Consider the following 14584-nt stretch of genomic DNA (forward strand, 5'->3'; position numbering starts at 1 on the left):
TTATAAATACACATTCGTTAACCGTTTATTAATAGGACCTTTGAGCTCAACGGTAATTAATTAGTAGTGGAAATAATTTCTGGTTCATTACAGAAATGTAGCAGTGACAATAATATTGTATGTTGTAATCGTACTGGGCAATTAGTGATACAAAACAACTGTTTTACCCTGTGAATAAAAGTATATGTTTTTGTCAGTGTACCATAATAACAGAAGCGAAACACAATATTGTGTCAGGACAATTCACTATTTATGCACAATAAACAAAGGAGCATAGCGCGACCATTTCTGTTCAGCGCCAGACTTGCTTGTAACCTATATCACCAATTATGTTAAGAAAAATGACGCATTAACTACAACAGCAGACTGACCTGTGTGGAAATGCTTGGAAGCTGTTGCTTGTGAAGCTCGCACACAAGAATTTCACTCACATGTGCTGTACCAATGTACCTGCACATGTGATGTGACAATAAAAGTGATTTGATTTGATTTGATTTGATTTGGAGCAGACTAACATGTGAGCTGGAGTGTTCTGGGACGTCATATTTGGTATATCCAGGCCGTCCGTCGGCTCTTACTTCGGAAACATGGCTTAAAAAATTTCTCTTCAACGATGTAATCCGATAAAAAAAAAACGATCTCTTTACCCGTCGGCTTCCCGTGGCTGTCATGCGACCGGCTATTGCAGTTAATAATACAACAGCTTCTTGCCATTTTTTGGGTTTCTTTTTATCGCTGTGTAACTGAGTTCAATTGAAAGCCTGCGTGCGCTAGTACCTCTTGCCACAAGTTCCCAGAATCCTTTGCGGTTTTACCCCTGAATGACGTCACATTTTCAATCTTTATCCTGGTGGGCCGGTCTGTAGTCAAAATGCCCGGGTCGATTTTTTGTCCCAGTCCAGCCTTGTATATATCTCATAATGAAGCCACACATATGTATTGTTTTAGTGTTTACTGTGAAAACAAATACAACAACACAAGTTGTCTTAAGAGACTTAAAAGCAATATTGAAAGTGATTGAACAGGTAGAAACATGGGCTGACTGCTCATCACTGTTTTTGTTACCTGCTAAGGACAGCACTCAGCATGCCAACAAAAAGCTACCCAAGAACCCAGACTTATGCTAAAGCTGTTTGTGGAGATGCCTGCAAAGAGCTGAGGCTTTGTTGGCATTTTAATACAGTTGTTTCTGTCCTGGGCAGAGTTTGCACTTTGCCATCAAGTTCTTGTCCTTTTGTGCAATAAAAAATAATAGTGCAGTAAAAGTCTCTGCTGTAGACTGCTCCACCATTTTCCTTCTCCTGCACACAAATCATCTGACTGTAGTGTGCAGGAAAAAAAGCATATCTTTTTTTCTTTCAATCCACCTGGGGTGAGGATAACTGAAAAGCAAGTAATTAGTGTTACTGTACTAAATTAACCCTCCCATATTTAACCATATTTAATGGGATCTTATCAAAATACCATTAACCTGCTTGCTAATATTAGCATGTTAGCAAGCATGGAATGTAGTGCAATATCCCCCCTGGTGCAGCAATACAGCATGCATACTGTATTTACTGTTTCCCTAAATCAGTGTTGCAGCAGCAGAGTGGTAAAGGTTCACTCTGAAGTGTTTTGTGGCTTCAAAAACCTATAGTTTGTCATCTCTCTAGTTCCGCCTGCATTGCATTTCATTGTCTCAGCGGTAACAGAGGTGAAGCACCCCCACCAAGCAAGGCCCTTTCTTTAATGCAAGTTTAGTGATTACTTTACTTTTTTAAGCATCTACAGTACAAAGGAAGAGGTTGTTTTAAGCTTAGGAAAAAGAATACCCCGTGTTTTTATGGGATTTTCGGTCTACTTAAAAATTACAACATCACTAGTTTTTTCCTTGCTTGTTTAGATTTTTCCTGCTACACTTTGCAGTGTGCTTATGTCCCCGACCCAGTCTCACCACTTACTCTCTCTCTCACAGGCAACCTCCACTTTTCTCCCACCATCTTCTCCTCTCCCTCAGGTACTCTTGAGTTCAAGAGCTCTCAAAGCCTTTTTCCTCAGCGGTCAATAGCTAAGCAAGACCCCTTGAAATGGAGAGAGCGTACACAGGCTGCAGCCCCGCTCCTGTATCATTCACAGAGCAGTTTGGCCCACACCTCACTCAGTCAGCCTTTTTACTGCAGCACCTCAACAGTCAGGAACTCTCTGCTGGCAGTAGTAAAAATTGAAACAGTAATGTGCCTTTCATCTCTGTATTTTAGGCAAAAGAGTTTATGTACCGTCTCGGTGGCACTAATGCAGCAGCCGTATTTGAGTTGCCTGTCTAAAAAGTATATGACACAGTAAGTCCAGTGTTAAAGTGTATGCTCATGTAATATGTTGCATTCTAAGTATGAAGTTCTATTATTACATTCACAATTTAAAATTGAACAATTGTAATGGTAATAAGACAGAAGGTCAGTACACACAAAAACAGTGGAACCACATTTCACAATAGATTTTGTGGGCATTTTCGTATTTGAGTTTGTGGCTCATGATAACATTTAACTTTTGTTTAGAGAATAATGATTAATAGCTACCTATGTAGCAAAGTACAAGTAGCAACTCAGCAAAGTTAAGTAAATTTGCGGGGGTATGTGAGCGTGTCCTTAGATTTTTCTTTGTCTCCGTGTGTGTGTGTTTGTCTATATAATGTTTGTGTGTGCACAGACTTCTGTGATCTGATTTGTGGAGAGTGATGGCTCTCTGAGCAAAGCTTGACTTTGTCCTTGGAAAGACTAAAGAGTGCATTTTACCCCCAGGGAGAGATATCTGTCAGAGTATTAAGTTTTTCTACTAGAGCGTATACAGGTATGTGTGTTCACTTCTCCCATGGCTCTATAGTGAGTACGGATGGATGGGATTTTTAGATCATGCGTGTTGTGGCGTTATGTGAGAAATGTGTTTTTACATCTTTTGTATATCAGATGAAGAGCCAAGGGAAGGCAACAAACTTTAAACTTGATTTGGAAGATCTTTTTGGACTTGTGGGAAATCAGTGAAATAGGTGAAGCAGAACTTTGAGAGAAAATGGGTACACAAAAGTTTCAAGGAAAGTGTTTCAAAATAAAACTTACAGTGCACTGACTATGACCGGTAACAGCGTAGCTTCTTTGTGACAAGTATTACAAAAACTCCCGAATGCGTTTAATACTCCACCCCAACTTCTACTCACCGTTACGATCGATGGCGAAGGGTGTGTTAGTAGTGGTGATCTGGTAGTTGCAGATCTGGCTGTATTGAGGGGAGCAGTCCTGATCAGTAGCCTCCACTTGCAGGATATTGTCATAAATCTTGCCCTCTGTCACTGCTGCTTGATACTGGGGCTCCCGAAACACTGGGGCAAACTCATTGACATCGTTGACCTGAATGTGCACCACTGCCCTGTAAACAGCACGGGAGAACAGTAGATAATCATGTCAGTCGCTGTGAAGAAGTGAACACAAATGATTTTTCTAATTACAAGCCAGATTTTCAATAAACCAACGATGTAAAAGATCTGCAAACATTTAAACGCCTTAGTATAAAGGCAAAAGTGAAACTGAGAAATGATATTGTTTCCTTTGAAAAACACATACTAAATTAAACCGAGTTAATTAACCTCATTCCTTGTGGTTAATTATTATGTTGACTGGGTATAAAGAAAGCATCCTAGAAGTATTGGAAATTATTGTGCCGACTTAGGAACACTTCTGAAGTTCAGACACAGTGTACAAACTGGTTTGTTGCTGCATCTAAAAATGCAAGTTAAAAGTGCAAAGCCAAACACACAGGGCAGAAATGCTGCCTTGTGAGGTTTTCTCTGGAGACGATATTAAAACTAAAGAACATATCTAATTTAAACATCTGTCAGGGTAACAATAATACTGAAGGATATACAGTCAAGTGAAAATGAAAGTTTCCACTCCATGCAATCCTGTGAAACACTAAGTACAGTACTCAGTAGCTTAAAACCCCTTTCAGGAGCAATAATGTGATGTATTTGTTGTTTGAATGAATTTATCAGTCTCTCACATTGCTGTGGATGAATTTTGGTCCGCTCTTGTTTACAAATTACTTTAGCTCATTGAGGGTTAACACGCAGAGCTCTGCTAAGTTCCACAACAACATTGTAAGTAGGTTGAGATCTGGACTTCCTTGGTTCTTTTCTTTTTTAAAAAATGTTTTATTGGTTGTGGGCTTGGCCTCATTGTCCTGTTTCATCAAATTTCCCTCAAGCTTTAGCTGTCAGACCGATGGCCTGACATTTGACCCTAGAATACTTGGTACACAGAGAAATTCTTGACTAACTCCATGACTGTGAGGTGCCCAGGTGGTCTAGCAACAGAACAAACCAAATCACCACCCCTCCACCAACATGCATCACAGTGCTTCACAGTTGGTATGAGGTTTTTAAACTGTTATCTGTGTTTGCCGGATGTGGTGCTGTGTAGTTTGACTAAACAGCTCCACTTTGGTCTCCTCTGTCCAAAGAACATAATTTCAGAAGCCTTGTAGTTTGTTCCGATCTAACTTTCCCAATGTAAGCCACGCTGCCATGTTGTTTTCAGAGAGAATTGGCTTTCTTCTTGTAACACTTCCAAACAAACCGTACTTGATCACTATTTTCAAATAGTCCTGCCATGAACATCAACGTTTAACATGCTAAATGTGTCTGACATGAAGCTCAGACTCAAGAGGCTCTGGAGTTTTGTTCACTTGCTCTTAGGTCATGGTCTGTCCTTTGGGTGAATTTACCAGCATGTCCACTCCTTGGAACATTTTGGCATTGTGTTAATACACACCTGAATGCTGCTCCAGACCAGCAAACTGTCCAAACTCCTGCTTTTGTAGCAGTTCTTACAATTGCTGATAATCAGTCAATCAAGTGCATTTGATAAACAGCAACTGGCTGTTTATTGTCCACATCCCTATGGAAGCAGTAGGGGTGTGCTTAGTTTTCCACAGGACTGCACAGGACTTGTTATTTCAACAAGATAACAGTTAATCACATTCTGCACGAATAAACATTCCTAGTGCTAAAATGGCCTCCAACAGTTCAGAGCTGTGACCCATTGAAAAAAATGGCATATTTTCAAAATAACATTAGAACAAAGAAGTCTCAAATTGTTGTGCATCTAAACTTCGATATCAAGCAAGCATGGGAAAACATTTTTCTTTTAAAACTACAGCAGCTGCTTTCCTCAGTTCCCAAATGGTTACAGTGTTGAAAGTCGAGGTGATGCAATGCAGTGGTAAACATGCTCATTCTGAAACCTGAAACCATTCTTTAAAAATGTCTTTGGCATCCTTTATTTAAACAATACAGCAGTACAATATGCTGTACTTTCTAAATTTGTATTGAGTTATTCAGTTTATTTGTTTGCACATAACTGCATTCTTATTTTTATTTACTTTAAAGCATCCCCATTTTGGAAACAGGGCTGAAGGAGAAAGTAAATTAATTGTATATAAATATATCTACTCCACATCTTGTTTTCTTAGAACATGTGTCATGTTTGGTTAGGCTCAAGCTTTAACAAGCTTGATTTAAACTTATATGAACTGTACAGAATTAGTACAGTTAAAAACTTGCAGGACACCGGCCCTTGAGGCCTGGAGTTGGACACCCCTGCCCGTGATGCATCGTAGAGAAGGCAGGATATCTCATGCTCTTCATGACTCCCTCAACTATTAAAGATGAAGGAAAAAAATCACCATAGCACTCCTTTAAAGACATTTCAAAATAGTAGATAACAAGGAACCATCACCTGCACATTAATGAACTCAAATATTCACGTTCATGAAATATTAACCCAATCAAAACTCGTGCAGCCAATTTTTTTATAGCAACTTTCAGAATAACAACATTTAATTAAGGTTTGTTGTCTTTATTTTCAATGTGGCATTTTTATCCCCAAAAAGAAAATTAAAGGAAGCGTGAAAGAACACACAGTAAAAGAACTTTATGAATGGGGAGAGGCTGTGTGTATTTATTGTTTTCAGCCTCAGTCCACCCAAAAATGGGAAATGTCTTACAAGGCTAAATACGTCTTCCACAGCCATGCATAAAGGACTAATTACAGCTTCCTAGATAATTGCTAAATTTGGATAGTTCAGGGCAGAGTTTGCATCAGCAGGTGATGGATTAGCTCAGTAACCACTAGTCGCATTGTGCTTTGTGTAATACACAATGTAGTCTGACCTAAAGCACTGTTTTGATTGTGTTTTGGTGCCAAAATAAGATAAAGCGAACCCCCAGATCACTTCATCTGCCAGATTCTTGCTTGCTATGCAGAATCTCCATCAAGCGCATCAAACTGCACTAATTAATTATTCCATAAATGATTTATCAACAGTTATTCATGGATAGTCAACACATCATGTAAACTCCTCACCATTCATCACCTCAAAATGTCTTCATCAATATTCTCCAGAAAAGCAACAGATTGCATGATCAGTCCTTCAGTTCATTGACTGACAGTTGATGATGGATGGCAATGTGCTACAATAATTTGCTTTTGGAATGGCTTCAGAACAGCAAAGCCTAAGTAATACCTTGCTTTAAGCCACAAAGGGGTGGAGATGTGGCTTATGGGACTCGAGCTGGGTATGTAATGACGGTGAAATTATCCTATTCAAAGAAGCAGTAGTTATTTCTCCAACGGTGGTTGGTTGAAGACAGAGACTGGACAACAAAGACAAAGCCAGCGGGGAGGGAGAGCGCAGGCAGAGCGCAGGCAGAGCGCAGGCAGAATTGATTTTTATACTGCCTTATCGCACCCTGTCACAAGTCCACAAACACAGGCTATGATTTGTTTTTGAGCTTCTATTCACATGCTTGAATTATTTAACAGAACACAGAAAGGCCTAAACAACTCATGAAGAAAAGCTATTAAAAAAGACGTGACAAAAGGGCAGAGACAGTAACTACTGTTAAGTACATTTACTTAAGCAAGTTCGCTGAAGTACAAACTAATTTTGAGAATTTCTTTTTTTAAACTTTTCGTTTCTGCTCCAATCGTATTTTGAGTAACTGGTGTCAATATGCATCTATTTACACTGTATTGTCTTCACTCACACATCCAAATGATTGAATTTAGAAGCTCCAATCAAAGGTTTATAAAATCAAGTATCTTTCCATGCTTCTACAAACATTTGTGAAAGAATGGAATTTAAAGAATGCCAAGAGGTCAACAACTTTCTGCAAAGTCAGGCACAACAAGCCTACAAACTCATGTCGCCTGCAGATTAGCTCAAGAACACTGTGCAGAGAGCTTCGTGGAATGAGCTTCTATTGCCAAGCCTTACATCACCAAGCACAATGCAAAGCATTGGATTGACAGACATTGATGGTCACTTTTTTTAATTCTTCATGAGTTGTTTCAGTGGTCTCCTGGGAAACATAGCGTCCTGTCATTAATTTAAAATGTGATTTTGTCATGTGTCACTCACCTAAACAATGTTGCAGACCAAGCGGGATTAGCCCAGTGTTAATAGTGATGCTAACAGCAGTAGAAAAAGCACTGACAGATGATGGTGGCACCAGAATGTGCCGCAAATCCCTCTGCCAGCCTTGTTTTGTCATATTAATGACACTTGCTCATAAACACCCCCTCCCCTCACTGTGCCACTCTCCCCAGTGGTGAAAGAGGAAACATATGCTCTACTCCTTTGGGGTTTGTACAGAAGGACTCATCTGTGTGTGTATGTGTGTGTGTGCATATGTGTGTGTGATTATGAATTCGTTCACACAAATGCATGATATATAACTAACTGCTATAACTGCAAAAATGTCTGGGTGCCTGTGTATCTCTGCTGATGCTTCACATCTGTCTCAAACAGACGCCTGGCTCTCTGGGGCAAGTCTTACTTGTGTGTGTCTCTATGCACGCGTGCGTGTATGTGTGTGTGTTGTCATAGTGCTGGAAGATTGCCAAGCTAAGCCCAAGGCTGCTATCCCTCCCTGTGACAGGCTCCAACTCACAAGGAGGGGTCCACAATGAGTCAGAGTGACACAGAAAGACAGTGGGGGGTTAAATGCCCCTATGGGTGAATGATCACACCACCTTTAAACAAAGAGGATTAAAAAAGTTGCACCATGGGGGATAGTTAGTTGAAAAGAAAAAGTCAAAGGTTAAACAAACTATATAATCCCACTGAGTGGGGAAACTACATTTGAGTTCCTCTTGTCACTTAGCATTTATAAGTGACAAGAGGAACTCAGAGGAACTCATTTATACACAGTGCCTGATCACACTGTTTGTAAAACAGCACCAACTACACATTTACACTGCTAGATGTGGCCGGCTATACAAGGACACACACACAGTAACAACTGTACTTGTAAATCCTATTACTCTAAAATGCATTTTGACATCCTTCAGTTTCCCTTAATGCTGACAAAGCACTAGTGCAATAATTTCACTTTCCCAGTTTGTCATTCCAACAGGTCATCTGACTGTTTAGACAACAAGTACAACAGAACAGAAAAGCACATGGAATCGCAACAGATGACCGCCCCCCCCTGAGCCTGGTTCTGCTGGTGGTTTCTTCCTGTTAAAAGGGAGTTTTACCTTCCCACTATCGCCAAGTGCTTGACTGTTTGGGGTTTGAATTATTGTAGGGTCTTTACATTACAATATAAAGGCTTTGAAGTGACTGTTGCTGTGATTTAGTACAATGTAAATAAAAATGAACTTAACTTAATGACGTTTTTGCAATTGGGAAAAAGTAAACAGTCTGGTCCCCAAAGTGCTTGCTCATAGGGGGTCATATGATTGTTGGGTGTTTCTCTGTATCTATGAAGCGCCTTGAGGCGACTTTTGTTATGATTTGGCGCTATATAAATAAAATTGAATTGAATTGAATTGGTTAACACATCTGGCATGCATGTGAAAGGTCACTGGTTTGAGAATGGTAGGACACACAAAGAGAGCCTTAGAGGGGCAAAAGTTAGTGAACTTGTGCTGCTTCCAACACCAGACAAATAGGATTCTTGCATCAGGCATAAAAACTGTGCTAAATCAAATTAAGATCAACCTGCTTTTGCCACCCCTTAGTTAATAAGGGAGATCCCAGAAGTACATATAGTGATTAGCGTACTGTATATTTCATTGAAGTTGTGAATATGCTATCAGAGTTTTTTTTCCAGTATCATGTCAACTAAATAACAGTCTCTTCCTAAACCTAACCAAGTATATTTTTGGTGCCTAAATAGGTTATGTAGTTTTGGTTTTATCTAAACTTAACAAGTGGATGAGAAATGGAAAAACATCTAAGCACTAAGTACTGCATGAAAATGATCTCATGTCTGAGAAGCTTGGAACTTAATCTCCATCAGCAAACAAAGATTGTTAGTAGGTTTGTAGGTGACACCTTGCCTTCATAGGAAATATTCAAGGCTCTGGTTGCATAGGTAAGCCTCTTGTATATTTTCAGCCCAGACACTGTTTCCACTGCTTGCCTGTTTTCATTGCAAAGTTGAAAGTAGTTTAAATCAGTATACACCTATTTTGCTGTGCTAGTGGGTATTTTCTTCTTCTTTATTATAAAAATAAATAAATAATCTCTTCGCTTCTTATTTTGCTGTGGTTGGTGGATCAAGGCTAAGGGTAAACATGTCTGGTATCTGACAGAATGGCAGTATTTGACATCTAGGGATGAGAACTTGTTGAAAGAAACCAATCTGTGCATAGACCTGTTGTCAAAGCCAACATTTTGTTGATGGCTCACAGCACCATGACCTCCCCACTCTGAAGTCTCTAAGGTTCTACTTTACTTTCCTCCTTTGAGACATGTTCATAATGGATGTTATATATTTAACACTTGAGCAAACTTATGATATTTTGGGGGTATTTTCTGAAAAGACTGAATCAACAAAATTCATTCCATCTCTGATATTTGAGTTACTGGTTACTGGTTCACCTGCCCACGGCTGATTTGCACCTGCTAGCTGCTATGCAACCCACCCCCACCGCAGCTCCTCCTTTCGATCTGTATCTGACTTAAATATAACGGTCGTCTTTGATGCCTACGCCGTTCTGTGCTGGGGTCTTGGTGTTGTTCTCTCTGCCTCCAGCTCTCCATGTATGCACATACAAGGACAGAGAGGTGAGCACTCCCCACCTTATGCATTCCACGTACACGATGGAAGGTAGGTAGGTCTCAGAACAAAGCCAAGCTGCCAAATATAAATTACTGCACATGGAAATCTCAGTCTTTTTTTCAGTAATGCTGACTGAAATAGTATTCCTGAATAGCAACATGATGGAGGGCATCAGTCTTCCTCTATGTTCCCTCAAAATTAATCAAAATACAATATTAGTATGCTCCTGTTGTTAACTTTCTTCATTCAAACAGCTACATCAAAAGTAGTAAATGACCAAAGAGTTTAAAGTGCTTCTAACAGCATCTAATCAGTCTTCTAGAACTGAACGCAGCATGCATAAAATACACAATTGTGTAACTTTGTTTTGCTTAATAACTCCAGTTGCCTGAATGCAGTCTCATTTACATAGAACACTGTATATCTAATAAAAGGAAGTAGTCGGTCTCTTTTCAATGATGTAAGTATCTCAGAAAATGAAAAGCATCCCAAGCAGTTGAGATGTATTTAAGTGCCAGGTGGGATTTCAACCCAGTTAAACCATACGCCGACACAATCAGATACCAGCTGCATGTTAAAGGCAGGCGATGCATGTTAATGTCAGGTTAGCATTGTTCAAAGCTTATTACATATTCATCTGCGCTCATTATTTATAAACACTGGCACTCAAACAGACTGATAGTATTGAACGCTTCCAATACACACACAAGTCAACATCCAACACAAAGGGAAAGGACTCAATTAATCTTTGACAAGAATTAGTCGAGAGGCTGAATCGTCAGATTCCTCGTGCAAGACCGGAATGGGAATAAACAACCCCAACCATGCCAGTGGGATCAATGCACAACACAACACAGGATAGTAACTTCAGCACTATGCAAGGAAATCACATTTCCATATCGACAAGAATCCTCCTCGGAAGCAGCCACAAGAGACTCCACGGAGGCCGGCGTAATCTCAATAGGAGGTGATTTCGCTGCAAGGTAATCCAGTTCCGTTTTCAGCTTCGTGAGCCAATCCTCCTGACTTCACATGTGATACTATTGATCCAACCTGTGACTGATGGCTATGACGCCTTAAAGAGACAACCAGAGAGCTGGAATCTTTATAGAGTCGTCACTAGAACTACAACCTAAGCCAAAGTCTGTCTGTCTGTCTGTCTGTCTGTCTGTCTGTCTGTCTATCTATCTATCTATCTATTTAAACAAGTATATGAGATAAATTACACATATTACAAAATAGCTTCATATAAAAAAAAACCATACAGGTAATATGCATTGTTTTTTTCCACAATGTCTCCAGCACTGAGAATATGAACTTGTGCTATAATTAAATGTAATTTCTGTGCTCAAGAAGTATCTCAGGTTTGTTTTCCAAGTTACGTCTTCTAAAACTGGTAGTTTAATGAATCTCAGAGAACGTCTGTTTGCATTCTTTGTTTGTTGTGCTCCCAGCACTTCTCTCTGTTTCATCTTTATTATACCTGTTGATGTTTCTTCTTTTCTTGATAAAAGTTTATAGAATTTATATAACATTGTGTTTTTTTTAAGTAGTTTCCACTATAGCTGTTAATAATCTATTTAAAATAGAAGACTACATATTATGCACGTCTCTTTTTTCTCACTCATCTAAAGCCCATGAATTGAAAACAATGTTTTAAGCATTTGGTCCAAATCTGTGTCTCACAAAATCTCAAAGTAGTGCAAAAATATTACATTACAAATATTATATAATAACATATTTTAATAAAACTATATAATACATAAGTAAAATAGTTATGACTGAATGTCCTGTTGCTTAACTCTGCTGACGAGCACCTCAGTGTTAGTGGATGTGTATTGACACCTGACTGTGGCTTGCATCGTGGATAGGAACGGGTTTCACTTTCTTTTGTCTGGTAAGCGATGCAGGCAAACACAGATGGCGCAATTCCTGCCGGTGCAAATTCATAATTGAAACGTGTAGCATATATTCCCCCCATTACAATCTGTGAGCTGAGGATAAACAACATATTTCTACACGAGATGTGTATTCTCTTTCTTTCTTTTTTTTCTTGGCTTGGTGGGAATAATAGTCACGTCAACTAACAGGTTTTGACAGAATGAGGTTTCACTCATATTAGCATCAAGTGTGACAAGTGAGAAGTTAAGATTCTTGGTAGAATAAAGAGCCGACGCACTGACAGGGCAGTATCTGTGAGGAGTCCCCTGGTTTTCTCACTGCAGAAATTTATCATGACAGCTTATGCTAACGAGGCACAGCGTTTGGCACACTTCTTCACACATGAGGAAGTGACTTTCTTCCCTTTTTTTCTTTTTTTTTAATGTTGAAAGGTGCTTTTAGGAGAGTATCTGTGAGTCGGTTATGAGATGCAAAATCAGCCTATCTATCCCCAGTTACACTGTTTGCCTTATTTGTATGTAAATGTAGGTATATGAGTGTGAATTTGTCTCGGCATTTGGGGTTTGAGAGTGTGTCTGTGTGTGTGGGCGTGCGTGGCTGTCCTTCAGCTGGCTGTTCAGTTGGATAATTAGCTTTTCATAAACGCGGCGAGGTTAGAACATGCAGGCTTCTAATGATGACTTTAATAACTACCGTACTGCCGAGCACAGTGTGCGAATGTGTGGCTATTTAGGGACACGAAAAAACATATGTGTGTCTACATTGAGTCTAGAGTTTCTTTTGAACACATACACAAATGAACACACACGTCCAGGAACACCTAACCTTGTGAATGTATTACCCTTCTTGACAGCCTCCAGGCTCTTAACCCCTGGGCCAGTGTTAAATACACGTGTCACGGTTAGGTGTGAGTCCTGGGAGGAATTATGAATATGACTTGCTTTGTAAGGCAGTGAAACGTCCCCTACGCCTAATTACTCTGTAGAAATGGCACAACTTTGTGTCAAGAGAGGGGAGCGGGAAAAGGCGAGCTATACTCCTTATAGACAAACTTCTATCTTCTGTTGCTTATTATTGCTATAACTTGGTTGGATTTCAAGTGTGCCCATCCCAAAGGCTCAGTGCTTACATCTGTAGCTGCAACTGTGACTTCTGAGCTTTCTATTTAATGTTTCACAGGAGCACCGGCAAAACAAAAAATCATATAATGAGTTACCCTTAACGATTATAGAAAAAAATGTATACGTTATGGCCCCTTGAGCAGGAATTGTCAGAGGTTTAACTGAAAAGTAGGTTCCCCACATAGGCTGCTTAATTTCAATCATTTTTAGAGGTACAAAAAAGCTATTCAATAACCAGAAAAGAAACGTAACATTGTTTTTCATACTGTGATTTTACAGGTAGATCTCAGATGTAACTTTTGATCCCTTCCTGATTAAAAAGTTGGAACGATCAGCCCTAAAACAATAAATCTGCGGGTTTAAATAAACGCTGACTTTACAGCTGTTTAGTTCTACTCGGCAGAGATCTAGAATAATAACCATATTTCTTTTGTCAGAACATAAAACCACACAAAACCTTCAATGATACAAGAAACATTGGGTATGGTGAGAAAGAAAATTTGGGTCACAGTCAAGCTGCAACCTCAGATGTTGAAAATTGCATCTAACTCCTTCTTGCATTTGCTCTAATGACCACGAGTCTGACAGCAAAAGGGAGTCTCCATGAACTCCTTTGTTAAAATGCCCGACTACGTTTATAAAGTTTACATACATGTTTTGGTTTCTGTGGATAGTTTCTGCTTTTTCAACTTTCACATTCTTTGAGGTCCTGGTGTTTTCAACAGCGTTATCTAAAAAATATGGTTGGCTACGTGGAACACATCAGCCAACACATCAGGTTGAGTGAAGTTCTCATATTCTATCACTAGGCACCATTTAGCATATATGTGTGTCTGTGCATTGCACCTTTATAGTTTATGACTGTAGTTTCTTACCAAAATTGCTAGTTTGATCACTAAGCACTCTATCCTTGGAAACTTCTGTCTGAAAAAGCAAATTGCTAAAACGTGGTCTGCAAAATGTTGGTTCTGTAATACAGAATAAAGTTTGGAGGTTTTTTCCTGCATGTTATGTCAGAGTTGAAAGCCTGCGGCCTCCAAAGCACCTACATTACATGCTGGTCAAGTAACCAGCTGCACTTTTAATGTAGCAGTTCTACAAAGTGCTTTTTAATGTGTTTCTCATTCACACACACACACACACACACACACACACACACACACACACACACAGACACACACACAACAAATGACAGCCAAACTGCCATGAAACAACTGGCATGTCATAGGAGGTGTAACTTGGGCGCCCGTGTTTCGCCCAAGGACACTTTTCCATGCGGACGTGCCGGAGATCAAACTGCAAACTCTGCAGTTACTTGACGACGTGCTCTACCACATGAGCCGCCCTACGGCTACGACGTGGCCTCAGCAGATGCATCATAATGATTTCTTTGTTAATGACATTTCTGTGTGGTTAAGTCATTCCTGCTTATGAGATGCATTTTTTTTTCTCAAAA

At 39.6% G+C, this 14584-nt stretch overlaps 1 protein-coding gene across 1 annotated transcript in view; it reads right to left on the reverse strand.

The window, feature by feature from the left end:
* LOC102292773 (calsyntenin-2) overlaps positions 1-14584 on the reverse strand; it is a gene marked incomplete in the record, with an annotated part of 341630 nt that overhangs the window by 139936 nt on the left and 187110 nt on the right. The window contains 1 exon segment of the mRNA XM_005926617.3: positions 3194-3402. Coding sequence (XP_005926679.2) covers positions 3194-3402 — 209 coding nt within the window.

This window comes from Haplochromis burtoni, unplaced genomic scaffold, assembly GCF_018398535.1.
Source record: "Haplochromis burtoni strain Fernald_Lab_line unplaced genomic scaffold, NCSU_Asbu1 Contig_94, whole genome shotgun sequence".
Lineage (NCBI taxonomy): Eukaryota > Metazoa > Chordata > Actinopteri > Cichliformes > Cichlidae > Haplochromis > Haplochromis burtoni.